The sequence below is a fragment of the Ceratotherium simum genome, chromosome 22 (genome assembly GCF_057802395.1).
Source record: "Ceratotherium simum simum isolate JZ-2026a chromosome 22, ASM5780239v1, whole genome shotgun sequence".
NCBI classification, from domain to species: Eukaryota; Metazoa; Chordata; class Mammalia; order Perissodactyla; family Rhinocerotidae; genus Ceratotherium; species Ceratotherium simum.
The window spans coordinates 25,473,285-25,501,096 of record NC_141921.1 but is presented as its reverse complement, the minus strand read 5'-3'; the positions used below and the strand labels follow the sequence as shown (position 1 = coordinate 25,501,096).

At 43.9% G+C, this 27,812-nt stretch overlaps 1 protein-coding gene across 1 annotated transcript; it reads right to left on the bottom strand.

Moving 5' to 3' along the window:
• Window positions 1-28: 28 nt before the first annotated feature.
• On the bottom strand, window positions 29-27,647 carry YARS1 (tyrosyl-tRNA synthetase 1). Its single transcript, XM_004425908.3, has 13 exons — window positions 27,491-27,647; window positions 23,771-23,917; window positions 23,454-23,629; window positions 17,660-17,789; window positions 15,090-15,170; window positions 11,055-11,147; window positions 7,753-7,888; window positions 7,183-7,268; window positions 4,815-4,950; window positions 3,942-4,039; window positions 2,873-3,066; window positions 2,175-2,316; window positions 29-895 (listed from the first exon to the last, which is right to left on the bottom strand). Exons 1-13 carry the CDS (start codon window positions 27,545-27,547, stop codon window positions 785-787), a joined length of 1,587 nt encoding a protein of 528 aa, XP_004425965.2. The 5' UTR covers window positions 27,548-27,647; the 3' UTR covers window positions 29-784.
• Between the last annotated feature and the right edge of the window lie 165 nt (window positions 27,648-27,812).

Here is a 27,812-nt window from a genome sequence, read left to right as displayed (position 1 = left end):
CCAGCTCACACAGGCCCCATCCAGATACCCTTGTTCAGACATTTTATTTGAATTCATGACAGTGATGGTTAGTGATTCTGATGGAGATGCCTTATGGAGAAGTACCCCACCCTCTCTGAAGAAAGAACCAGGCTGTGCCATCCACCCCACTTCTGATGTTAACAACACACGGCTGGTTTAGGGAGTGTCCCAACCTAGCAGGATCAAGGAAAATTCCAGGAGCTCTGGGGGCAGGCCTTGCCCCCCAGTGCCAAGCCTCAGGGTTGGCAGGCACTGGGAAAAGCGGCCAACCACTTGGTAGACCACTAGGTTCTCTGTTTTCCCTTCTCAAATCCCACAATTTCCTGTTTGGGGAGAAGCTGTAATTAGCCCAGTTCAGGCACCAGATCACAGCCAGAGGCACAGCTGCTGGGATAACTCGAGGAAAACTTGGGAACGAATATTTTTCAAATTAGAAGGATTGTGGTACAAACTTTTTTTGAGTTATATTGAAACCAGATTTCTCAAGTCAGCTGCCAAGGGAAGAAGGTAGAGCTGGACTCCCTGCTGCTGCCCTGCCCCTGTTACTACCTGGGAGGTCAGCCCCGCACTGCAGCCAGGCAGGATGATCCGGGATTCGGGGAAGAATGAGCTAGCTGCCCCTTACCAAGTTCTGCACCTAATAAAGTCCCAAATTTCCTGCTTCAGTGTCCTGGGAAATGGGCAAATGGGTGATGGAGGAGCACGTTGGGGAGACAGCAGATGACTTGGGATGATGGGAGAAGGGAGGACGATGCTGGGTTGGCTAGCTAATGATCCCTCCTCTCAGCGATTTACAGGAGACATAACCCAGCTTGGTCATGAAGTTGGTTTGCTTCCACTGTGCGATGCACTCCTCAGAAATTTTAAAGTCAGCCTGGGCAACACAAACAAACAAGTGATTATAGTGATGGTGGTGGGACTGCAAGAAAACAAAGACCCTCTTTGTACTAGTAGTGTGGACTGACTCAGCTTCTCTAAGAGAGCAGTTTGTCAAAAGCCTTCATGTTCATATCTTTTGACTCAGGTAAGTTCATGTTAGGGATTTAGTTTAAGAAAATAATCATGAATAAGTGCAAAGAACTATGTGCCAGGACATCCATCAGAGCATTCTAATATGAGAAACTGAGAACAACTTCAAGGTCTAATGAGGTTTTGGTTAAATTATGATAATTATGACATAATACTATATATAATAAAGATTCTACCTTCAATATTTAAGAAGATGGGGAAATTTTTCATGCAAAAAGTTAAATAGAAAAGCAGAATAAACACCATCGTATGACACAAACTGCAAATATATTATCTCCATGCATAAAAAAGTGCAGAAGAAAACAATCACTAAATGACATTTTTCAGTATCTCTAGGTGGCAGGACTATGAATATTTTATTTTATTCCTTTCCCCCTATGTTTTATATAAATATATATAATTTTATATATTTATTTCCCTATATTTCTACAATGAATATTTTATAGCCAGGAAAAAAACGATCCAAAAAACCAGCCTGCAAAGCCAGGAAAGGAGGGAGGGGACAAAGCCATTTGCCACATGCAGGAGGATGGAAAGAGATAGAAACCACTCTACACGACCTCCAGAAACACTGTCTAATTGAGGCAACAAGGTAATTAACTAGAAAAAGTCACATGGGGTGTTAGTTCCACGAGGAGAGTGCATTTTTGCTGCCCTATTCATTGATGTAGGCTGGCACATAGAACAGTACCTGACATATACATTTGTGACTCAGTATTTGTTAAATGAATGAATTCAGGGATCACAGGGGCAGGCCATATGTGTGTCAATGTCCCGAGGGTGAAGAGAGAATGAGGGCTCTAAGGTCAAAGTGGGCAGGAAGGACCCTGGCTCCGTTACTTCTGGTGACCTGTGTGGACTTGGCAGGCATCCTGCTAGGTAAAATGGGGATAATCTCCTATCATGGACTGAAGATTAAGGGAGGAAATGCCTCAAATAGCGTCAGTGCTCAGTGCATGTGAGGGCCCCCATGCTCCTCAGGTACCTCATTCAGAAAGGTCTGGAATGAAGAAGGAAGAGAGGGGCTTAGATGCAGGAAAGCCCAGCTGTGGAGTCAGTAACAGAGCAGTCCAGAACAGAGCCCAGGTGGCCCAGGTAAGAGGGGAACACCGACAGCTTCTTACCTGCAGCTTCTCAAAGACTTTCTTCTTGGGCTTGAGCTCTTCATCGGGTTGGCCCTTCTCAAAGCCCTTCACAAACACTCGCTCACCAGGAGCAGAGCCTGCAGGAGGGTCCAGAGGCTCAACCTTGCGGCTCCCTCCTTCTCTGGGAAGACACACAGGACAAGGGAAGAGTGAGGCTATCGCTTGCCTCCAGCTGTCGTGGAGGCCAAAGCACCAGGGCTTTTACATCAGGACCCTGATGGGATTTAGGGCATCCTCAACACCAGAGCCCCAGGGGGGTCCTCACTGCGGTACCACATCTCTGGATATCACCAGGGTTGGATTAACCTGGGTTAAATGGAAATCCTGTGTCAGGAAAGAGATCCCAATCTGGGCTTTTAGGGAGGAAGTATGACATAACAGAGAGAGCAAGGCCTTAACAGCCACTCAGAACTGGGTTTGAATCCTGGCTCCACCTAATACTAACAGTGAGACTTGGGCATTGTACACACTGTTTTGAACCTTCAAATTCTGTTTTAATAAAATTAACTTTAGGTAAAATGCTTCATTCACAGTACTTGTACAGGAAATAATCCATGCATCATTTTTTGGAAAGTATTCTCAGGGCTTCCACCTAGCATGTGGAAGGGCATCACGTGGGCCAATTCCCCACTCCTCTTGGCCTCCCCCGGTCCTGCGCCCCTCAAGTCCTCACTCACATAGAAGCACACAGAAGCATGCCTTGAGACTCGACTCCTCTCATCTTCTGGGGTTTCAGGTTGCACAGCACCACCACCAGCCGGTCCTGCAGTTCCTCCTTGGGCACAAACTGCACCAGGCCGCTCACCACAGTCCGTGCCTCAGCTTCCCCCACATCAATCTTCTCCACATACAGGCTGTCTGCATCTGGGTGCTGCCAGTAAGAGATGTCAGTCCCGGAGAGTATCATAATGGAATAGATCAGGGGCCTGGTGAACCGACTCCAGAAAGGGGCATCCACTCCCTACAGAGGCCCCCAAGGGACCCTCTAGAGCTAACTCTCTTTCCAGGTCCATGATTCCAGGGGAATGGTTCTTGAAGGTACCTTGTCCTCTCAATCGAGGCAGGATTTGAGTACAATGAGCCTAATTACTTGTGTAAGAGGTGGAAGGAATCTCTAACAGAGATTAAAGGGCCTGACTGTCTGGGCGGCTACTATTATGGCCACATGCTGCACGAGAGCAGTCCTAGGTGGACTGGAAGATGGGAGGACACTGCTGGCCTCACCATCTGAAAGAGCATCAGCAGCTATCTCAGAGTAGTTTTGGTGGTTGGGTCTATACAGTGAAAAGCAAATCAATGCTGGGAGAAAACGGAGCCCACAGCAATGGTCCCAGGCTACTGGTTGCATAATCTTTTGTCTCTGGGAAAAGGAAGTCCTTCTCCCTTCACCATTTTCTGGGGGATGGGGAATACTGGGAGACAAAGTGGCTGATCCATAAGGCCTGCAGCTAGTCTAGACAAGCTGGTAGAGAGCAGGTGAGCCCATCAGACCGGATTTAACAGATAAACAAGTTCCTTCTGACTAACATCCGCCCCCTACTCTGAGTTCCTGGCTGTGTTTGGTTGCATAAGGTCCGGGGCAGCAAAGGGAAAAGAGAATTAGAAAAGGGAATTAGACACCTGGGTTCTGACTTGCAATATGACCTCAGGGATGTTACTTCCCATCGCAGGCCAGGCTTCCTCCAGATGGAAACAGACAAACCTGACTCGTATCTGCCTCTCTGGGATGTGGTGCAAAACGAGTACCTTGTCCACACTAATGACTTTCCCCACACGGATATCCAGCCGGGATGGGATGACCTCCTCTGGTTCTGAATTCTTCGCAAGGCCTTTAGCAGTTGGCTCTAGGAATGAGAAGAACCCCAAGGGGTCAGACCTCTCCTCCTTCCCCATGACAGGTCAACTACCGATCCCACCAAATGAGGACACTAGCAGGATTTAGTGCAGAATCCCCAGAATCCACCCACTGAGCTACACCTTCCTTAAAACAGGGTTGGCAACCTTTGAGAACTGGCATGCCAGATATTCCTCTATTCTCTCCCACAGCTATTAGGCGGGAGGGGAGGAGAGGGGAGGGCACAGTAGTAGCTTCGCCACCCTTAGGCATTTCCATTCATGTATTCCACATATACTTATGGAATCTTTCTGGGAGAGTCACACAAAACTATCAATGTTAATATCTCAGCATCATGGATAAGTGGATGGCCAACAAAGAGCCAGTCAGAAGCACATGGAAAGGAACTGGGTGAGTCTACAGATGAGCTTCTCTAAGAAGCTGCTGTGTCACCCTCATGGTCTAACCCAACTGATCTCCTTAACTGAGGAGGTAAATTTAGTGAACACAGACTCCAAGGATCTAAGTACATGTCTCACACCAGCATCTCCAGCAGTGCTGGTACAGCAGGATGTAATCACCTCATAGTATCGACCAAACCCAAATCAAGATGAGTCAAGTTCCTTCCCAGGAGTCAATGGGGTATGATGTTCTTGCCCTTCAGATCCCCTGGCTTCTTGGGCCCTCAATTTAAGACAGACCTTTTTCTGAGGCCCACTGACAGACTCTCTATCCCAATGATGTCACCCCCCTACCTGGCCCTCCCACTCCCCAACTGGCCTTACTCTGCTTCGAGGGATCTGGGTAGGCAGAGCTGGCCAGTTTCTTCAGCGCAGGGGTATTAAACTTTTCCCGGATGGGATCCAGCAACTTGTTCAGGGCGACTTCAACAGAATTCTTTAGGTCTCCAGGGTGTAGGACCTGCAAAAGTGTACAAGGCCTGGTGAGATGGGACACTCAAGCGGGGCACATGACACCTGAATATACCAAGCATAACGTGAGTACAGGATGCAGGGTTTTTCCCGGGGGCGGGGGGGGGGGAGAGTGTGTGTGTGTGTAAGATCAGCCCTGAGCTAACATCCATGCCAATCCTCCTCTTTTTTTTGCTGAGGAAGACCGGCCCTGAGCTAACATCTATTGCCAATCCTCCTCCTTTTTTTCCCCAAAGCCCCAGTAGATAGTTGTATGTCACAGTGGCACATCCTTCTAGTTGCTGTATGTGGGACACCGCCTCAGCATGGCCGGAGAAGTGGTGCATCGGTGCACGCCCGGGATCCCAACCCGGGCCGCCAGTAGCGGAGTGCATGCACTTAACCGCTAAGCCACTGGGCTGGCCCCAGGAATGTTTAATTTTTAACGATAGAAAATCTTTAGACCTGCACTGTCCAGTATGGTAACTACTAGCCTCGTGTGGATATTTAAATGTAAATTAAAATGCAGTTACTCAGTTGCACTGAGGTCACACTGTCCAGCTCAACAGCCACATGTGGCCAGTGGCAGCTGTGTTAGTGCAGACAGAACATGTCCACCACGCAGAAAGTACTCTTGGATAACATGCTCCAGGCTCTTTTCTCAGCAGCATTTCTTCTATTCCTTCTCATTATTTCCACAAAGGACTATTCATAGGTTTGAGGCGTGAACTGTGGGTTCTGTGGCCTGCCTCAGACTGTAGTAAGAAGGGTTTCAGAGCAACAGCTGTGAAACATCAAAAAATGGCTTTTTAAGGCCCGTCAAACCTCAGAGGTCACCAAGTGTTTTCCTCTATTTGATGCTCAAACCCTTATACAACATTGCCTCCAGTGATCCCCTGGCCTCTGCCAGGACAGCTCAGTGATGGGAACCCAAGGTCAAGTGAGGTAGCCCTGTCCTTCCCCACACAATTGAGGTCATTAGCAAGTTCTTCCTGACGCTGAACTTAAACACGCCTCCCTGTGCTCCCCATCTGCAGTCCTGGTTTAGCCCTCTGGGGCCACAAGAAGGAACTCAACCCGTCTCCCACGAGAGTCCTTCACGTATTTGAGGATGACTGAACACATTCTTGCTTCCCAGCTAAACATCCCCAGTTTTTTCAACTATGCTTTTGTGACATGGTTTTGAGTCTGTTCCCTATCACAGCATCCTTCCTCTCCCCACCCACACACCCAGATGGTCAAATAAACCTTATAAAATTGAAGTCCAGGACTGAGTGCACAACCCCAAAGGTACTCAGAACAATGGAGAACTGAATGGACTATCAACTCCCTGGTTCTGGACTCTACATTTCTGATGACTCAGGTCAAGGCATCATTAACATTTCTTACAGTCCCATCACATTGCCAATTCAACTCAAATTCAGAGTCTATCAAAATCCCCCATTTTATTCCCCATATACACTAGTATTACGACTTCCCTTTATGACCTGGCCCTGCCTATCTCTCCCACAATGCTCCCCCTCACCTTTTAGACTCTAGTCAGACCAAACCACTTGTATTTTTATATACCACGCTGTTTCATCTTACCATGTCTTTGCACTATTTATTCCCTCACAGATTTCCTCATGAGCTCCTAATCCTCAAGTGAAACAGCGTTTGGATCTTGTCCCCTCCACAAAGCTTTCCCAGAGAGCCAGTTAATTCCTTCCTCCTATTTTATTTCTGGACCATGTATATGTCTTCATTGTACAGTAACACAGTGAATGATACTTGTTTACATGTCTACATCCCTTACTGGACTATGAGCTTCATGAGGATTTAATCCTCTTTGTAATGCCAGCCCCCTAGCACAGTGCCTAACATGTGGGCACCTAGTAAGTCTTCCGTTAAACTGTTTGTTGAAATCAACAGTAGCCTCTGTTCTGTCCTTTTACAGTTGTGTCTCTTTTTGAACCTTGATTTTGACCCGTTCCTGAAATGCTTCATCTTCTTGGGTTTGCTCCCTCATTCCAGGTTAAGTCCTTTGGAGAGTGATTAGGACATCAATATATTAGCTTTGTGCCATTTGCCCACTTAATCTGTGAACCACCCGAATCCTCATCTAAGCCATTAACAAAATATATAGCCCTGGAGAGCATCAAGACAGAGAGCCCCGTGGCACATAACTAGAAACTTGGCTAGGCCAAGACAGAGAGGTTTGTCAGAATGAGTTCAGTGGGGATTACTCCTCCTCTGGTATTACCTCATCAGCAAAGTCCTTTTCCAGGTCCAAGTAAGCTGTGTAGGTTTTGTTTCCACCCCATTTCTCATCTCGAAGGATCACAAACTCTATAAGAAAAAGGATCCATACCAACAAACTCATTGATAATGGCAGAGTCAGCATTCCTAGCCCAAATGTATGGGTACTTGTAGTTTCTGCCATATATTTTGAACTTTAAAATACGGCATTTTAATGTTTTTAAGTTGGATCAGTGGCAATGTTGTATATACCTAGATAGCATCCAAGCTCAAAGGGAAGAATCATGTCTCACTTTTCCTTTGCATTCCTCTAGTTCAACATGCCTGCCTCCACCCTCATTTCTACCACCTCTGCCCACCCTGACACCCCACTTAGAACCTAACCTGGTAACAAACACATGGACAACTAAATGATATCCCAACTCTAATCACACATTCATATATGCGAAAGCAGAGCAGGGACTCAGGGAAGCCTGTCCCTGGAAGAAGATCTCTGACAAATCACAAGCATTATCACAGCACTAGTTCTGCTCTTTCAGCCTGGCCTCTGAGAAGAAAACAGGGAGTGTCTTACCAGACTTGAGAGGAAAGAGGACGTGCTTGATGAAGGACAGAACCCCATTGTTCTCCACATTCCCTGGCTCACAGAAGGCCTTCTTCAGTTTTTTCTTCACATCTTCCTTCCGATCAAGGAGATCAATCTTGGAATCCTAGAAGCCATGGAGGAGAAGAGGACCTCTTGTGGTTGAAAATGAGAATACGTTCAACTAATCTGTGTAATTTAATTTTTTTAAACAAAGATTTAAACATTAAACAACTCTAACAAAAGCAGAATTAATCAGAGTGAAGGATCACTCACAATACTGCCACCCAACAAATAAAACCATTAATTTTTCTGTGTTCTTCCCTGGCCTTGCCAACAGCATATGGAACTGTTACAAATTTGCAGTTAGAGAATAAATGTCCTGGGGCCAGCCCCGTGGCGTAGTGGTTATGTGCGCGCGCTCCGCTGCTGGTGACCCGGGTTCAGATCCCAGGCGCGCACAGATACACCGCTTATCAGGCCATGCTGTGGCGGCGTCCCATACAAAGTAGAGGAAGATGGGCACAGATGTTAGCCCAGGGCCAGTCTTCCTCAGCAAAAGGAGGAGGATTGGCATGGATGTTAGCTCAGGGCTGATCTTCCTCACAAAGAAAAAAAAAAAAAAAAAGAATAAATATTCTGTTTTTTCACTTAAGACTTATCGTAAGTATTTCTGAGTGGCTACCTAGCCTTCACTTATAATTTCTATGCTCTATTATATTCCCAATTATTAGTGACAATATCATTTATTGAACAATTTCTGAACTGTTAGATATGTTCTAATTTTTACAAATTATATACAGTCAAATGTCACTTAATGATGGGGATATGCTCTGAGAAATGCATTGTTCGGTGACTTCGTTGTGCAAACATCAGAGAGTGTACTTACACAAACCTAGACGATATAGCCTACTACATACCTAGACTGTATGGTACTAATCTAATGGGACCACTGTCATACATGCGGACTGTCAATGACCGAAACATTGTTATGTGGTGCATGACTGTATGATGCCATGATGAGTATCTTTGCAGAGGTTTTTTTTGCCTTCTCTAGGATTATTTCCTTAAGCTACCAAAAACTGCTAGGCCCAAAACTGTTTTCTGAAAGGGGTATACTAATTGACATCACCATCAGCAATGTGTGAGGATACTTGTTTCAGAGCAATCACCAAAACCAGGTATTATATATTACCTAGAGCCATTTTTCGTTTCTAGAGTACTAGGTTTTGTGTCTCATTTCAGAGTGAGACAGAGCTCATGCTCATGTGTGTTTAGTGGTTACCAAATTCTAGTCCACATATGACTGTATATGAATCACCTGGAGTGCTTTTAAAAAATATAAATTGTTGGGCCGGCCCTGTGGCTTGGTGGTTAAGTGCGCGCACTGCAATGCTGGCGGCCCGGGTTCGGATCCCGGGTGCGCATCGAGGCACCACTTCTCCGTCCATCCTGAGGCCGAGTCCCACATACAGCAACTAGAAGGATGTGCAGCTATGACATGCAACTATCTGCTGGGGCTTTGGGGGGAAAAAATAAAAAAAAATAAAATAAAATCTTTAAAAAAAAAAAATAAATAAATAAATAAATTGAGGCCGGCTCGGTGGCGCAAGCGATTAAGTGTGCGTGATCCGCTGCGGCGGCCCGGGGTTCACAGGTTCGGATCCTGGGCGCGCACTGACGCACCGCTTGGCAAGCCATGCTGTGGCGGCGTCCCATATAAAGTGGAGGAAGATGGGCACGGATGTTAGCCCAGGGCCAATCTTCCTCAGCAAATAAATAAATAAATAAATAAATAAATTACTGGGCTCCACCCAAACCTAGTGAATCAAAATTTCTTGGGGTTGGGCCAGGCATTTGTATTTTAAAAAGCTCTCCAAGTGACTCTGATGTAGTCATGTTTGGGAACCACTGCTAGCACCGATTTCCAGGGTTAATATATGGTGAATGTCACCAAATAGGAAAAGTGACATGATACTTTGTTAGAGAAACAACTGACACATGGAGCATTTTAACGTGGGAGAAAAAGGAATGAGCCTATTCCTTTAAAAACAACAATAATAGGGGCCGGGCTGGTGGCATAGCGGTTAAGTTCGCATGCTCCACTTCAGCGGCCTGGGGTTCACAGTTTTGGATCCCAGGCATGGACCTACACACTGCTTGTCGAGCCATGCTATGGCGGTGTCCCATACAAAGTAGGGGAAGATGGGCACGGATGTTAGCCCAGGGCCAATATTCCTCAGCAAAAAAGAGGAGGATTGGCTCAGGGTTAATCTTCCTCAAAAAGAAAAACCCAAAAAAACAGTAACAGTTTCCATGTATATATTTACCAATCTCTGATCAGACTAAGATCGAGAAGTCAGACTTAAAGAACTAGATGAGTGTCCAAATATGATTTCAATCAGAATCACCTCATAGGATTTGAAAGAAAACACAGATTCCTGAGTTGTTCCCCAGAACCACTTTATCAGAATCTCTAAGGACAGGGTCTAATCAACTCTCTTTTTTTTTTAATTCCCTAGGTAATTCTGAAGATCAGCCACGTTTGGGAACCCAGAACTCCACCTTTCACATCTTTGGGTTCCACTAATTCCTCTATTTGATGGCCTTAGTGATCAGAACAAAAGTGTACTTCCCCTAGGCAGGACTTTTAAATGTTAAAAGATATCATTTTATCATGTTAGTTATATCAAATATCACCCTAAGATTCAAGATGCTAATTGGTGAAATGTAACCACACCCTTCTCATTAATAGGCTGAATTTTTTTTTTTTTGGTGAGGAAGATTGGTCTTGAGCTAACATCTGTTGCCAATCTTCCTGTTTTTGCTTGAAAAGATTGTCCCTGAGCTAACATCCATGCCAATCTTCCTCTATTTTGTATGTGGGATGCCGCCACAGCATGGCTTGACGAGCGGTGTGTAGGTCCGCGCCTGGGATCCAAACCAGTGAACCCTGGGCCGCTGAAGTGGTGCGTGCGAACTTAACCACTATGTCACTGGGCCGGCCCCAACAATGCTGAATTTTATCACAGTTCTATGCATGAAGAAATTACTTTTGCTTGTGCTTTTTATCAGTAGCAGTAAAACTGTTAAAATTAGGATTGGATCCCATCAGGACTGCTTCCTGGGTCCTTCGATACTCAAGAACCACTAGAACTAATTAGATAACTTAAGATGCCTTATAATTCAAATATTTGAGAATTCTAGTTAGCCAGGTTACTGTTCTTTTGAGTCCTCAATCTCTTTGTCTCTTGCAGAAGATTTCTAAACTCAACTCAGAGTTGGCAACCCACCTCTTCTGAAGAGCTCATTTTGCTACCAGTTAATCCTGGAACCATAGGATTCATCAGATGGACCCGTTTTGAGTAGCCAAGTGCAGGGAGGTACTGAGGGGTTAGAAAGAAACACACAAAAGCAGATATTAGTATAAATTCTTCCTTGGTGCCGCTGTCTCATCTAACTTGGCCAGTCACTTAATTGTTTGATGTATTCCTTCCAATCTTTTTTGTACCGAATATATAACTTTTCAGTGGTGATCATAATATAAACACAGCTTTTTTCCCTACTGCTTTTCTATTAGTATTACGTTGTGAGGCTATTGGACTTATCCTCCCACCACAAAGAACTATAAAAGCTGGAAATATATAAAATAACCATTTGCAGATGCTGGACAGCAACCAGTGTAGGGCTACAAATCTTGAGAGAAGGGAAGCAAAGGTGACCCCACACTCACCTTGGCTTTCTCCTTGAGGGTGTTTTTTCCAAAACAAGTGCTGAGATAAAGAGACCAAGCAGAGGGTAGCAGTCTGACTAAGCAGAGAAGACAGAGATTGGAGGTCACGGCTGCCAGGAGGCTAGGATTTGGGAAGGGCTCTAGGGAGAAGGGAACCCCATCCAAAAATCTAAGGCAAAAGTCTCCATTGATTTATTTTTTTTTTTCCTCCCCAAAGCCCCAAAGAATGTATGCATGGTTGTATATTCTAGTTGTAAATCCTTCTAGTTCTTCCGTGTGAGCCGCCACCACAGCCTGGCAACTGATAGGTGGTGTGGCTTTGCAACTGGGAAATGAACCCAGGCTGCTGAAGCAGTGAGAGCGCCGAACTTCAACCACTAGGCCATCAGGGCTGGCTCCGCTGATTTCTTGATTGACTCATAGCTATGCATGCAAAGAGAGAGATGCCAGGAAGCCCAGCAGAGAATAGGCTCCGAGAGACTGGAGACCTGAGCAGAGATTTCAGAGGCTGCACAGTGGTGGGGAGACAGAGGTTGAAGTTTAGGTCCAATCAAAGCAGACAGAGCTTTGTGAACACCCTGAGATTCCAGTTTGCGACCCCAGAAAGGACACATCCTAAGAATAAGGACCACATCATAGGAATAAGGGCAAAACTGAAACAGATCTGTTCTAACAAAGCCTAAAACCAACCCCCGACAGGATCAAGGAGATAAATAAGTAATCTAACAGCCCACAGAAACCATAGCACTCTATAAACATAATCCAGAACCTCTACAACATATCTACAGCGTCTTTGATACAATAAAAAGTAGTAGAAATGGGAAGCAGAAAAAAGTGACTGATAGTCAAGAGAAAACAGTCATAAAAGCAGACCCAGAAACAATCCAGATATTGGAACAAGCAGATCAAGATGAGAAAATAACTATAATTGGTGTGTTAAAGGGAAGAGAGGAAAAGATGGACAAAATTGATAAAGGAGAACTGTAAAAGAAAATTGGAATCTATAGAAAAGAATCAAATGGAAGTTCTAAAATGGCACAGTACAATAGTGGGTGGATTTATCAGAAGACAGGACTAATGAACTTGAAGAAAAGTCAGCAGATAATATCCAAACTAAAGCACGGAGGGCACAAAGACAGGAAAACAACAGAGGATATGAGACTCATGTGGGACATGATCAAGATGTCAAACCTTTATAAAATTAGAGTCCCAGGGGAGGCAACAGAGAATAGGACAGAAGCAAAATTTAAGGAAATAGTAGGAGACAATTTTCCAAATTTGATGACAACATCAACCCACAGACTCAAAAAGCTCAGCAAAACCCAAGCAGGATAAGTACAAAGAAAACTACAGCTAAAAACATCATAGTCCAATTGCTGAAAATCGAGACAAAGAAAAGATACATTATTTTCAAAGGAGAAACAATAATACCTACAATAATACCTGACTTTTCAACGGAAACTATGGAAGTCAGAGGTAACAGGACAATTCTTTAGAATGCTAAAAGAAAAATAACTGCAAACCTAGAATTTAACACTCAGTGAAAGCAAAAGAAAGATGTTTTCAGACAAAAGAATACTGAAAGAACTCATTACCAAGAGACCTGGACTACAAACGTAAAATACTAAGCGGGGGATCTTTAGGCCAAAGGAAAATGATCCCAGATGGAAGCAGAGAGACACAAAACCACATAAAGGAATCAAGAATATCAGAAAGGGTGAGTAGGGGTAAATATACATGAAAATTGACTGTTTAAAAAACTATTATAATAAAGTTTTTGGGATTTAAAATATATGTCAAAGGAAAATATATGACAACAATAGCACAAAAGGCAGGAGGGTGTTAAATGGAGTAAAATTGTTGTAGGTTCTTGCATTGTTGGGAAATGGTAAAAATATCTAACAAACTGTAATAAATTACAAAGATACATGTATTCAATAGGGCAGGGGTGGGCAAAACTTTTCTATAAAGGCCAGATAATAAATATTTTAGGCCTTGTGGGCCACATATGATCTCTATTGCATATTCTTCTTCATAATTTTTATAGCCCAAAACCATTCTTAGAGCTTCTTTTTTTTCTTAATTAATTAATTTTTTTGTGAGGAAGATCAGCCCTGAGCTATAACATCCATGCTAATCCTCCTCTTTTTTTGCTGAGGAAGACCAGCTCTGGGCTAACATCTATTGCCAATCCTCTTCCTTTTTTTTCCCCCCCAAAGCCCCAGTAGATAGTTGTATGTCATAGTTGCACATCCTTCTAGTTGCCGTATGTGGGACGCGGCCTCAGCATGGCCAGAGAAGCGGTGCGTTGGTGCATACCCGGGATCCGAACCCGGGCCGCCAGTAGCAAAGCGCGCGCACTTAACCACTAAGCCACGGGGCCGGCCCCTCTTAGAGCTTCTGAGTCATACAAAAACAAGCTATGGGCCATATCTCTGCTAGAATAATAAAAGAAGGTTCAACTAAGATGTTAATAGAGGAGACAAAAATGGAATAATAAGAAATACTTGATTAATCAAAAAAATTTACAGTGTAAACATTTCCCCGGAATTCATTAAATATCCAAAAACCATTTAAAAATATTATATAATGTTCCATTGTGAAGTTTTATCATAATGTATTAACCAACCTCTTGCCATTGGATATAAGTTTATCTCTGGATTTTTGCTTTAAACTGATAAGGTGATAAATACTTTTATATTGGGCCGGCCCCGTGGCTTAGTGGTTAAGTGCGTGTGCTCTGATGCAGGCGGCCCGGGTTCGGATCCCGGGTGCACACAGACGCACTGCTTCTCCGGCCATGCTGAGGCCGCGTCCCACATACAGCAGCTAGAAAAATGCGCAACTATGACATACAACTATCTACTGGGGCTTTGGGGGAAAAATAAATAAAATTATAAAAAAAAAAATACTTTTATACATAACTCAAGTTGCATTTTTAAAATTATCTCCTTAGGACAAATTTTTAAAATTATTAGGGCAAACGGTAGAGACATTTTAGAGATATCAAATCATGCTGCAGGCAGTCACATTTCCACTACCAGTGTTTTCTTTACACCCTTGCCAATGTGAGGTTTTGAGCTCTCAATAATACCAACCACTTCTCAACAGCCCCTTTCAACTTACTCAGTTTCTTTCCCAGAAAAGAACTATTGTGAGTTTGTGCTGATTTCCTCCTTTAAACCCTGTTAAACCTCATCTCAGAGACGAATGGTTTATGTAAGATCCAGAGCAATATGGCCCAAAGACTCTGGGAAAGAGCAGTAATTCTGACTAGTAGTGTCCTTCCCTGGAAACTGAGCTATTAGGAAAGAAGCAAATCCCACAGGTCTGGGGGCAGCATCCTGGTGGTTGCAGCAGGAGCAGAGGCTTCTGAGTCAGACAGATCTGGGTGCTAATTCTTGCTCAATCACTAACTGTGTGATATTGGACAACTTTCTCACTCTCTCTACCCTCAGTTTTCTCATCTGCAAAAGAAGGAGACAAATACCTGCCATACCATATGGTTATGACTGGTGGGAGCGACACATTCAATAAACTCTAACTGTATACCTCTGAGGCTCAAAAGAAAAAAGGTAGGAAGGAGGACACTGACCTTCTCTGCAAAGGTGAAGATCTTTCTCTGATCAATGCCTCCGAACTGGGCATCTACTTTCAAATATTCTTCATCCAAGGCCTGTGGAAAGAAACACACGAGTATAAACTGCACTTGTATTACTTCTACACGGGTTTGAGGAATCAGAAACTTGTGAAAACCACTTGATTTTTCAGAAGGCAGGGCCGGGAAGCAAATAAGCAGCATTCAGCCTCCCTGCTGGCCTCGAGAGCTGCACAAACATTTGCTGAGTGCCTGCAGTGAACAGTACTCCATGTGGATGGACTGGGGTAAAAAAATAAGAAGAGTCTCTGCCACAATCCAGTAAGGAAGGGAGGGAAGAAGGAGAAGACAGACCATAGTCACATCAAAGTTACCCACTGAATAAGGTAGCCTGTGACAAATGTCAAATAAGTGGCATAAGAAGTAAGTGCGGTGACAGCTCAGGAAAAAAAGGCAAGACTGAACTAGTAAACAAACAGTTACATGCCAGGCCTAGTGCCAGCCCTGTGGATGCAGAGATGAATCAGACCCAGACTCTGCCGTCAAGAAGCCAATTACCCAGCTGAGGAGCGAGACATGTAAACAGATCATTTCAATACAGTGTGCTAAGGGCTAACCTAAATGCTCACTTAAGAAACAATGCTAACACCAGGAAAGAAATGATTCTCTACCTGGTCAGACAGGTGGCAGTAAAGGCTTCCTAGAATCAGATTTGTGGTCTGAGCTTGGTTTTGAATACACAGATATTTTTCGCTGTGCAGAGATAACGGAATGTGAGACAACACCGAGGTGTGAAGTGTTGAGGTAAATGATGAGCGATTCAGCTTGCAAAAGCACAAACTTCAAGGGATGTGGGAAGTGGTTAGTGAAGAGGTTAGAAAAGTAGGTAAGGACCCTGAATGTCATGCTAGGGTGCCTAGCATCATCCTGGCCAGTGAAGAGTTTTAAGGAGGGGAGAAACCTGACCTGTTCTATAGAAAGATCACACCAGTAAGAGGGCAGAGCACGGAGTGGAGGCCTGTGGGCTGGAGACAAAGAAAATAGCTAGAAGGCTGCTGTGAGAGTCCAGGTAAGAAATAACGATGAACCAAGTCAGTGGGGATGTAGAGCAAGAACGAATTTAAGAGATTTTTAAGACTTAATTGATAAAATTTAGTGTCTAACTGGATGGGGGCAAGAGGAAGGAGAGGAAGAGAAAGGCAAGCAAGCAGGAAGAATCTAGAACAGCAGTGTCCAATAGAACTTTCTGTGACGATGAATATGTTCTCTATCCGTGCTGTCCAAAAGGTTAGCCACTAGCCACAGGTGGCTTGGGAGCACTTGAAATGTAGCCCATGTAACTGAAGAACTAAAAATTTCAATTTTAATTACTTTTATTTATTTTTATTTTTATTTTTTTGTGAGGAAGATCAGCCCTGAGCTAACATCCGTGCTAATCCTCCTCTTTTTGCTGAGGAAGACCGGCTCTGAGCTAACATCTATTGCCAATCCTCCTCCTTCCCCCCCCCCCCAAAGCCCCAGTAGATAGCTGTATGCCATAGCTGCAAATTCTTCTAGTTGCTATATGTGGGACGCGGCCTCAGCATGGCCGGAGAAGCGGTGCGTCGGGGCGCACCCGGGATCCGAACCCGGGCCGCCAGCAGGGGAGCGCGTGCACTTAACCGCTAAGCCACGGGGCCGGCCCTTAATTACTTTTAATAGCTAACACCCACATATGATTATGGCTAGAGGCCACATAGTGGGCAGTGCAGATCCAGAATGTCTCTGAGTTTAACCTTTGGAAAGATCACTTGGAGGTGACCAAGGGACGACTTAATTTTCTTTTTTTTTTTTTTTTTTTTTTTTTTTTTTAAAGATTTTTATTTATTTTTTGCCCCCAAAGCCCCAGTACATAGTTGTCTGTCACAGCTGCACATCCTTCTAGTTGCTGTATGTGGGACTCGGCCTCAGGCTGGACAGAGAAGTGGTGCCTTGATGCACACCCGGGATCCGAACCCGGGCCGCCAGCATCGCAGCGCGTGCACTTAACCACCAAGCCACAGGGCCGGCCCACGACTTAATTTTCTAATATCAAACATCACAGAAAGATACAAAGACAAAGTTAAGTCTGTCTTCATTTTCATCCCACCTTCCTGAGCTTGTAACCAGTATTAACAGCTTGGTTTGCATTTTTCAGTCTTTCTCCTGACTCATACAAATATGCACATACACAAAATATGATGTGTTTGTTTTGTTTAATGGAAAATAGGATCATGCCTAAAATTCATTTTCACATGTCACTCTGAAATTAATTTTCTTCAGTTAACAGATTATGATTAACATAAAGAAGATGGGTGAGATGAGCAGTGTTTTAAAGGACAGACAGGTAGAGGAGGACCTACAGCTGAAGAAGTCAAAGAGGGTTCCAGGAAGGGGGGATGGGAGGAGGGAGATAGGAAGGAAGGCCTACACCACGGTCAAGGAACAGCAAGTACGTCAGCTTAACTGGGGCTGAGAGAGAGGTTTGTGACCAGTAGGTAGAAACAGAGCAGAAAAGGTCATCGGGCAACTCCATCCCTCCTGAATACCTGTAGTCCGGGGTACAGCAGACCACTCAGCAAAGGGTGCTCCACTTGCTTTACCACCTCAGCTCCAGCTTTCTTGGCATCGTGCTGTGTGACCAGGGAGGAGAGTCTGTACACATCTAGCGTGTACTCTCTGAAGAGGAAACGAGAGGGGCAGCTGTTAAGACTGGGCTCAGGCCTCAGATGAATCCTAAAGCACATTAATTCACTCTCCCAATCTTAAGCCATTCAAAGAGAACACTGCCTGGGAATTTCTAAAATGTGAGTGCTCCATCCTCTCATTCAAAATACTACTTCATTTTTATGTTTTTCCTTTTTAAAGATGGCTTTAATTAACCCTTTTCTTCACTTATCTCTTGAAATACAGATTCTCTGCTATTCCCCTCCATTCTCTTCTTCTGGAACGCCTATTAAATAAACTCCAGAATTTCTCAATCTATCTCCCATGTTTTTGTTTTGTTTTGTTTTAACTTAAATACATGTAAGGAATAATTAACAATATGAATAACAGTGTACCCATCACTCACTCTGGGGGTCTACTGGTTAAGATCTGGCGCTCTCACCACCTCAGCCCGGGTTTGCTTCCTGGTCAGGGAACCACACCACTTGTCTGTCGGTCGTCATACTGTGGTGGCTGCGTGTGGCTGTGATGCTGAAAGCTATGCCACTGGTATTTCAAATACCAGCAGGGTCACCCATGGTGGACAGATTTCAGCAGACCTTCCAGACTAAGACAGACCAGGAAGAAGGACCTGACCATCCACTTCTGAAAAAATTGGCCATGAAAACCCTATGAATAGCAGTGGCGCACTGTCTGATATAGCGCTGGAATTGTCTGATACAGTGCCGGAGTGACAGGATGGCACAAAAACACTGGCAGGGTTCTGCTCTGCTGTACAGAGGGTCGACAGGAGTCGGAATCAACTCCACGCCACTAACAACAACCCATCACTCAGTTTAAGGAAAAGGACCTAATTACTTCTGAAGCTCCTAGGTGCCCCTCCATGATCCTGTCCTGCTTCCTCCTCCTCCAGAGTTACTGCTATCCTCAACTTTTTTTTTTTTTTTTATAATTTTATTTATTTATTTTTCCCCCAAAGCCCCAGTAGATAGTTGTATGTCATAGTTGCACATCCTTCTAGTTGCTGTATGTGGGACGCGGCCTCAGCATGGCCGGAGAAGCGGTGCGTCGGTGCGCGCCCAGGATCTGAACCCGGGCCGCCAGCAGCGGAGCGCGTGCACTTAACCCCTAAGCCACGGGGCCGGCCCTATCCTCAACTTTTCTATTTCTTTCCAGTTTTATACTGTTTGTATCTCTAAACAATATGTTGTAAATATTCTTATATATGCATCCTGGTATCTATGTGTAAGTTTCTTTATATACGCCTAGGAGTAGAATTTCTGGATCATAGGGGATTTGCATCCTGAACTTTAGTGGATAATGCTAAACTATTTTCCAAAGTGTCTTTTACCAATTTTATTACTTAGTACTGTCGTTGTTTTAAATTTTGCCAATTTGGTAAGCATGAAGGGTTTCTCACTGCAGTTTTAGTCTATATTTCTTTAAATAACAACCAAGGAGGTTAAGCATCTTTCTGGTCCATATTAGTCATTCAGTTTCTTCTGCAAAATGCCTATTTAAGTTTTTTCTATTGGATTGACTCATTTTTTGACAACTAATTTTGTAGTTTTTGACATATAATACCAGATGGTAAACCTTTGCCAGTTACATGTATTAAAGTTGGATTCATCATTATTTTCCTGTGATTTGTGCTTTTGGTGTGTCTTGTTTAATTTTCCCTAACCTGAGATCATAAGAGAGTCTTATATACTGTCTTTTAAATGTTTTATAGTTTGGCCTTTACAATTAAATCTTTAATCCACTTGGAATAGAGGGATCATTTTCTTCCCCATATGGATAACCAATTGTCTCTGCACCATTTTTTCTTAAAAAGTTTATTTTTATCTCTGCTGATCTGCAATGCCAGCTCTGTCATATATCAAGTTCCCATATTTGTGAGGATCTATTTCTGAACTCTCTAGTCTATTCCAGTGGTTAATTTTCTATCCCCATGATATATAAATGACAAAGGATTTGGTATCCAGAATACATAAAGAACTCCTAAAAGAAAAAAGTAGAAAATGGGCCCAAACACTTGTATAGACACTTGTGAAGAGGAAACACAAATGGCCAAAAACATGAAAATATTTTTTTTCAGATATTTTACCCCTACACTTGAATGGTATAGTTCGGGTAGGTATAGATTTTTACGTTGGGAATTCTTCAGAATTTAAAAGGCTTTCCTTCATCACCTTTTGGCTTTCGGTGTCCCTTTTGAGAAACGCAGGGCCATTCTGATTCCTGACAGTTTGTATGTGACTTCTTTTGTCCCTTTGGAAATTTGTAGAATACTTTTTTTTGTCCCCAGTGTTTTGAAATTTCAAGATAATACACTTTAATGTGCGTTTATTTTCATTCATTGTGCTAGGTGCCTGATGGGCCCTTTCAATCTGGAAACTCACGTCATTTAATTATTTCCTTAAATTACTTCACTGATGATTTCCTTCGCTCTGATTCTTTGTTCTCTTTTCTGGAACACTTGTTATTCAAATATTTGACCTCCTGGCCTAGTACTCTAGTTCTCTTATCTTTTTTTCTCTTTTTTTTTCCATTGTGCTCTGTGAGGCCACGAAAACCAAAGTTCAAGTGCATACAATTCAGTGAACTCCCTCAAAGTGCAAGTAGTCTTCAGTGTTCTACTGGACACTATATTGAGTATTTTATAAAATCTATATTTTATAGATTCTAAGACACATTTTTTTGTTGTTGTTGTGAGGAGGACCAACCCTGAGCTAACATCCAATGCCAATTTTCCTCTTTTTTGCTGAGGAAGACTGGCCCTGGGCTAACATCCGTGCCCATCTTCCTCTACTTTATATGGGAAGCCACTACAGCATGGCTTGATAGTGGTGCATTGGTGAGTGCCCGGGATCCGAACCAGCAAACCCTGGGCCAGTGCAGCGTAGCGTGGGCACTTAACTGCGTGTGCCACCGGGCTGGCCCCAAGACACATTTTTTTTTTTAACATTTAACATCTCTGAAATCTAGATGAGTCTTTTAAACAATGGCATGTTATAGATTAATTAGCAGTATTTTTTAAGGCATCTTAGATTAACTGAAATACAGTATCTTTTTGTATTCCCACTTTCACTTGGTTTCTGGCCACTGAGTATTCTTCACTAATTCATCAATTGACTAATTTGAAGTATTTAGGAAGTTTAAAAAAAAATTTATCTAGCATTTTTAGTTGTTTTTAGCAGGAAGGCTAGTCAGAGTACCTAGTCTGCCAGACTGCTGAAAACAAAAGTCCCTAGCCACATCTCAAACACTCCTACAGTTTTTCTGTCCATCTCTCTAGGCTGCACCCTGGGTGAATTTCTTAGTATTTACCTTTCAAATCTCTAACTTTCTCTTCAACTGTGTTCACTCTTGAGTTGATCTTCTCTATTGAAGGTTCATTTCAAGGTTTTCTGTTTCATTGTTTTTAATGAAACAATGAAATGTTTAATGACTTTAATGACTGACTTTTACATTTCCAAGATTTCTAAATGATTCTTTTTATTTTTATATATTCATGTTTCATTTCTGCCTCTGTTTTATAATTTCCTTTTTTTAATGGACATAATTCCTTGGCATTTTAGAACTTATGTCTTTTTGGTAATATCAGGGATATAACACTCATAAATGGTGGGCAGCTTGGTTCAATTCTTGGTTTGCACATACTCCAGTCTCCATAGACCTGAAGCTTGATAAAAAGTCCCTAAAGACTCAGGCTCCAGGGGCCGGCCCGGTGGTGCAAGTGGTTAAGTGCTCACACTCTGCTGTGGCGGCCCGGGGTTCACCGGTTCGGATCCCGGGCACGCACCAACGCACCGCTTGTCAAGCCATGCTGTGGCGGCGTCCCATATAAAGTAGAGGAAGATGGGCACGGATGTTAGCCCAGGGCCAGTCTTCCTCAGCAAAAAAGAGGAGGATTGGCATTGGATGTTAGCTCAGGGCTGGTCCTCCTCACAAAAAAAAAACCAAAAACAAAACAAAACAAAACAAAAAGACTCAGGCTCCCACTCCCGGGTTCTATTTGAGGGGTAGGGGTGGGAATGGGAAAAGGGGGAAAGCCCTACTTTATTCTCTGGCTTTAAGCAGTAAGCCTGGTTTGTCCCCACTGATGGCTTCCAGACTGGAACACAGCAGACTGATAACTTCAGCCCAACTCACCAATTTGCATTACAACCCTGTCTCTCTTACCATAGAGATGTTTAGTTTGTTTTTCGTTTGTCCTTTGGTTTTGTTCTTTGGTTTTTTATTTTTATATTTTTATCTATCACTGCTGTGTCTGGAACAGAAGGAGTGCATCAAAGCATGCACTTACAAAGCCATCTTCCTTTGAAGTCACTTTTGTATAGAGAAAAAGATCAAAGGGACTTTTGAAACAAGATAGTTTTATTTATCCCATCTTCCCCCCAATTCTGTTCAATTCTAGGAGAATAAAAACCTTGCCTGAGTTATTCACTGTTATAATCCCAACACCCAGAACAGTGTCTGGCATGTAGTAAGAACTCAATAAATATTTGCATGACTCACTCTTTCACCTTCCTCAGGTCTCTGTCTAATGTCATCTTATCATAGAGGTCTTCTCTAACCACTCTACTTAAATAGAAACCCTCCACTCCCCGAGAACTTTCTCCTCTCCGCCTGCCTGCTTTGTAGCACCTATCACCACCTATATAAATTACTTGTTTATTTGTTTTGCCTCTGTATTCCCTTGCTGGAATGTAAGCCCCTCAGGACAGGGACTTTTGTTTTAATTTACTTTTTTAAACCCAGCACCTAGAACAGTGCTTACCATATAATAAATGCTCCATAAATATATGCAGAATAAATGTAAAAATGAATGAAATCTCAGGCACTCTACCGAGACTGTAGATTCAAATATTTGTCTATATAAGGATGTTTATATGCTTTATATGTTTCTACATAACAGTGCGGAATGGTAAAGAAAATTACGTTAGATGAAGTAAAAAGAGAAATTGACTTGTAAGCAAAAGATCTGTGTTCACAGCCTAGCTCTTCTACTTACTAGCTGTATGAACTTGGGAAACAATCTCAATCTCTTTCCTTATCTGTGAAATAGGATAAAACAGTGCTTACCTTAGAAAGATGTTCTAAGGGTTTAAATGCAAAAGTGACTAGTAGAGTGATACATGGCTTATTTGAGAGGTTTTAAAAATAAAAAATGTGGAGACTATGAGGTACCATGGGGGAATTTCTTAGGAAACTGTAAGTTAAAAAATTCGGACACAAAATTATATGTATGCTAACATTACAAATATGAAAAAAATTGACAAAGATACGAAGCAATACAAATTGCTGGGGAAGTGAGAAACGAGAAATATTTTTCTTTCACATTTCTTTTATCACTATTTGCAGAGGCTGGAAGGAGAAAGGGAGGCTGAATTGTTCATCATCATGCTCCCATATGCTATGAGCTCTGCAAGGCCAAGGACTTTGTTATGGTTACATTGGTATCTCCAGCAAATAGGACAGTACCCAGGCATTTACTAGTCAGTACATTTTCGATGGAGGAATTAAAGACAAAGAGTATAAATTTTTAAATGGTTCTTAATAGGTAGAGCCAAACAGCTTCTAATCCAAATTTAAAGAGCGCCTGCATTCCACAGGGCTATAATTAGCTAGAAGCACCAGAGCCATGAGGAGGGTGGATGATCAAACACTTACTTGCTGAGCTGGTAATCAGTGCCTTTGATGAACTTGAGCTTCTCCAAGGGCACACCAATACTCTCCAGCATTGCCTTGATCACATTCTCATAGTAGCTGGCTCGAAGTTCTAGAAGTTCCCAGGGGGCTTTCATGTTATCCAGATATGCATGAAGGTCCGCGAACAGAATCGTTACCTGGACATAAGAGATAAGGGGCCACCACAATGTGACTTTGTCCACATACCTCCAAACCACCCTCCCTGCTCTGCCCTTGTTAAGTCTCTTTTTTGGCCATTCCCATAAGGCAAGTGCTTGGTTTATAACATTCGTTCTTACCTCACATCCTGCTTTCAGGAAGTCTGCAATCTTAGACATAGGCACGAAGTAAGCCACATGAGGCTTGCCTGTGGTTGCTGTTCCCCAGTAAACTTTAAGTTCCCGCTCCTTCAGTATCTCCTTCAGCTTCTCTTCCCCCAGAACCTCCTGTTGTGGAAGCAGAAGAGCTGGTTTAATGCTGGTGCCCCACCTTGCTCATCCTTTACCCTGTGACAAGGAAAACAAAGGCATGTGTCACTAGGGGTCCAGGCTCAGAGCCAGCAGGGAGGTCCAGCCATGCTCTCAGTGCTGAGTGAGAGCCAACCTAGGTTGGTGCTGTTGCTAATACCATTCCAGCAAAATGACACTGATGTTAGGGGAATGGGGCATGTCCCTAACCACATCTTCCCCTCCAACTACCTCTAACTCATGCTCCTTCCTTTTATAGCCAACTTCTTGAAATAGTTGTCCCTACTTCTGGTCTCCATTCCTCATCTCCCATTCCAAGCATCACAAGACCGAAAATGCTCTTGCTAAGATCACAGATGGCCTCCACATTGCTAAATTCAACGAATACTTTTTAGGCCTCACTCCCTCCCTGAAACATTCTCCTCTTTTGGTCTCCTCTATATTATTCTCTCAGTTTTCCTCCTACTTCTCTGGCTGCTGGGTCTCAGATTTCTTTGCAGCTACTCTTCTTCTTCCTTTTTTTTTTAAAGATTTTATTTATTTATTTTTTCACCCCAAAGCCCCAGTAGATAGTTGTATGTCATAGCTGCACATCCTTCTAGTTGCTGTATGTGGGACGCAGCCCCAGCATGGCCGGAGAAGCGGTGTGGCGGTGCGCGCCCGGGATCCGAACCCGGGCCGCCAGCAGCGGAGCGCGCGTGCACTTAACTGCTAAGCCACGGGGCCAGCCCACTCTTCTTCTTCCTAATCATTAAATATTAGCAATCCTTGGGGCCCTATCTCTCCTCTTCTTTTTTTTGTTTTTTTGTTTTTTTTTTCTGAGGAAGATTTACCCTGAGCTAATACCTTTGCCAGTCTTCCTCTATTTTGTATGTGGGTCACTGCCACAGCACGGCTGCCAACAAGTGGTGTAGGCCCGCGCCGAGGAACTAAACCTGGGCCACCAAAGCAGAGCACACTGAACTTAACCACTAGGCCACGGGACTCGCCCCTATTCTCCTTTTCTTAATTCTGCATTCTCCCTAACTGATCCCCTTGCTTCCATTACTACTTATGAGCTAGTAACTCCCAGATCTCCTGCTCACATCTACATATACAGAACCGTGTACTTGTTATCAGCCCAGTTAATTCAAACTCAATGTGTTCAAAATTAAACTCATGCTCTCTCCTTCCTGCCTCCCTCCCCAAGCATCTTTTTCACTTTTGGTTTCATCCCTAGGTCAGTAAATGGTACTCTCATTCACCAAGTTGCATAAGTTACTTTGAAACAGCTCTGTCTCTATGCCACCACCCTAGTCTAGGCCCCCATCAGATCACACCAGGATCACTGGAATAGCCTCCTAACATGTCTCCCATATCTACTCTTGCTCTCTCCATGTTCCAAAAAGTAGGCAGAGAGATCTTAAAACCCAAAATCTGATTAACTCATTCCCCTGTTTAAATACTTTAATGATTTTCTTTTGCCCTAAGATAACATTGGAAAAATCCTAATAGGCCAGTACGCTGCTGATAAAAAAGACTTTAGTGTTTCTTCAAGTGATGGTTGGGGAGGCTGTTGAAAGCCATGATAAACAAAAACTATTTTGCTGGTTTGAATCATCTATTAGCAGGACTTGTTATAAATCCTGTGTTCCAAGCCAGCTGGAGGCTGATTCTGCATCCTCTGACCCCCTGGCTATTTGGACACTTGGATGGTTCTCATTGCCCAAGGGAAGGTCATATCACTTACCCTTCAAAACCTGAGTGAGTCAAGACCACTAGTTTTGTCTATCCTTTGCCCCAGTCAGCACTATTTTTATGGAGAGAGGTAGAAAACGAAGGATCTGGCTAACGGGAAGCATGCAAGCACCTCTGGTTAAGATCAACTTATGAATGGAAATAACCCAAATGTCCATTAACTGATGAATGGATAAGCAAAACATGGTATATTCACATAATGGAATATTATTCAGCCATAAAAAAGGCATAAAGTTCCGACAGGTGTAACAATATGGATGAAGCTTGAAAACGTTATGCTAACTGAAGGAAGTCAGACACAAAAGGCCACATATTGTATGATTCTACTTATATGAAATGTCCAGAATAGGCAAAAGGTAGAGACAGAAAGTAGATTAGTGTTTCCCTAGGACTGGGGGGAGGGGAGAAATGGGCACTGATTCCTAATGAGTCCAGGTTTTTGCCAGGGTGATGAAAATGTTCCGGAATTAGATAATGGTGATAGTTGCCAATTTTGTGACTATACTAAAACCCACTGAATTGTACATTTTTCTTTAAATAATTTTATTTATTTATTTATTTCCCCCAAAGCCCCAGTAGACAGTTGTATGTCATAGCTGCACATCCTTCTAGTTGCTGTACGTGGGACGCCGCCTCAGCGTGGTCAGAGAAGCGGTGCCTCGGTACGCACCTGGGATCCGGGCCCGGGATCCGAACCCGGGATCCGAACCCAAGCCACCAGCAGCGCAGCGCGCGCACCTAACCGCTAAGCCACGGGGCTGGCCCATGAATTGTACACTTTAAAAGGGTGTATTTTATGGCATGTGAATTATATCTCAAAAAAGAGAAAAAAACAAGCTGTGGCTCAACCAATGTAAATGCTCTTAGACTGCTCACCTCAATTTTAAACAAGGCCCTCATGATCTGGTCCCTAACTACTCCTCCTAAACAAACAAGTAAAACATATAGTATGTCAGATGGTGATAAGTTCTATGGAGAAACACCACCACAAAAAGGCAGAACAAGGAATGAGACAGTTCTGGTGGCAGGGAGTTTGTTATTTAAATAAAGTGGTCAGGAAAGGCCTTCCTGATGTGACAATAATCAGAGGCCTGCAGGAGGCAAGGGAATGAACAATATAAATATTTATTAAGTATCTGATCCGCACTTTGCTCACTCTACTCCAGCCAAACTAGCCTTCTCTGAACCACTAGGTCTTGACCTGGGTTTCTTCTACCTGAGATGCTTCCCCCCCATTCTTCCTTTGGTTAACTTCTGCACTTCCTGGTAGCAGCAGGAACACATGGGAGTGAAGAGGTGATCCACATCCTCTGGGCGCAGTTTAGAGGTCACTTCCTCAGCCTTCCCTGACACTACCCTAGCCCTATCTCCTAATTTCCTATCAAAGCCCCACGTATAGTACCTTCTAGAACATGCTTCAACTGTAATTAAGTATTTGGATTATGGCTCATTTTTAACCCCTGATTCCCTCCACACAAGTTCTGGGAGGGCAGGGCCCTGACGTATCCCCAGCGCCTAGCATCGCGCCTGGCGCACAATAGGGTGGGTGAGGTGGGAGTCCTGGATTAAAGCCTGGTTCAACACACGGTAACTGCACACAGGAGGTGAGCCCACCGTGATTTCTGTGGTACCCAGATAACTGCTGCTTGACTTTTTGACTGACTGACCGACCGGAAGTGAGAGCTGCAGACTCTCCGAGCTGCCTTGGCGCGGAGTCCCCGGGCCCACACACTTAGGACCCAGTAGTGGGGCTTAGGATCACTGGACCTCGGGCCCCCAGTCCCCAACGGCGCATTTCCAACCCCGAGGCCCGACCTGCAGGTTCCGGGTGATAAGGTGCAGCTTCTCTTCAGGGCTCGGAGCGTCTCCCATGGCTCCGTCACCTCTGTCTCCCGCGTTCGGCCCGGCACTCGCGCCCCTTCCTCGGTCGCCGCCGCCGCCGCCGCCGCCGCCGCCGCGTGCCGGGAAGTGTCACGCGGGTCCGGTTAGGTTGCATCAGCTGAGCTCGTCGCTCGGCTTGCTCGGCCTGGGCCGTTCTCCGCCAGGCAGTGGCCGGGAAAGAGTCAGGAGCAGCGGAGAGTCGAAGGGGTCGATGAGACGAGGAGGGGTGGAGCCAGTAGGCGGGGTTGGTGGTGCG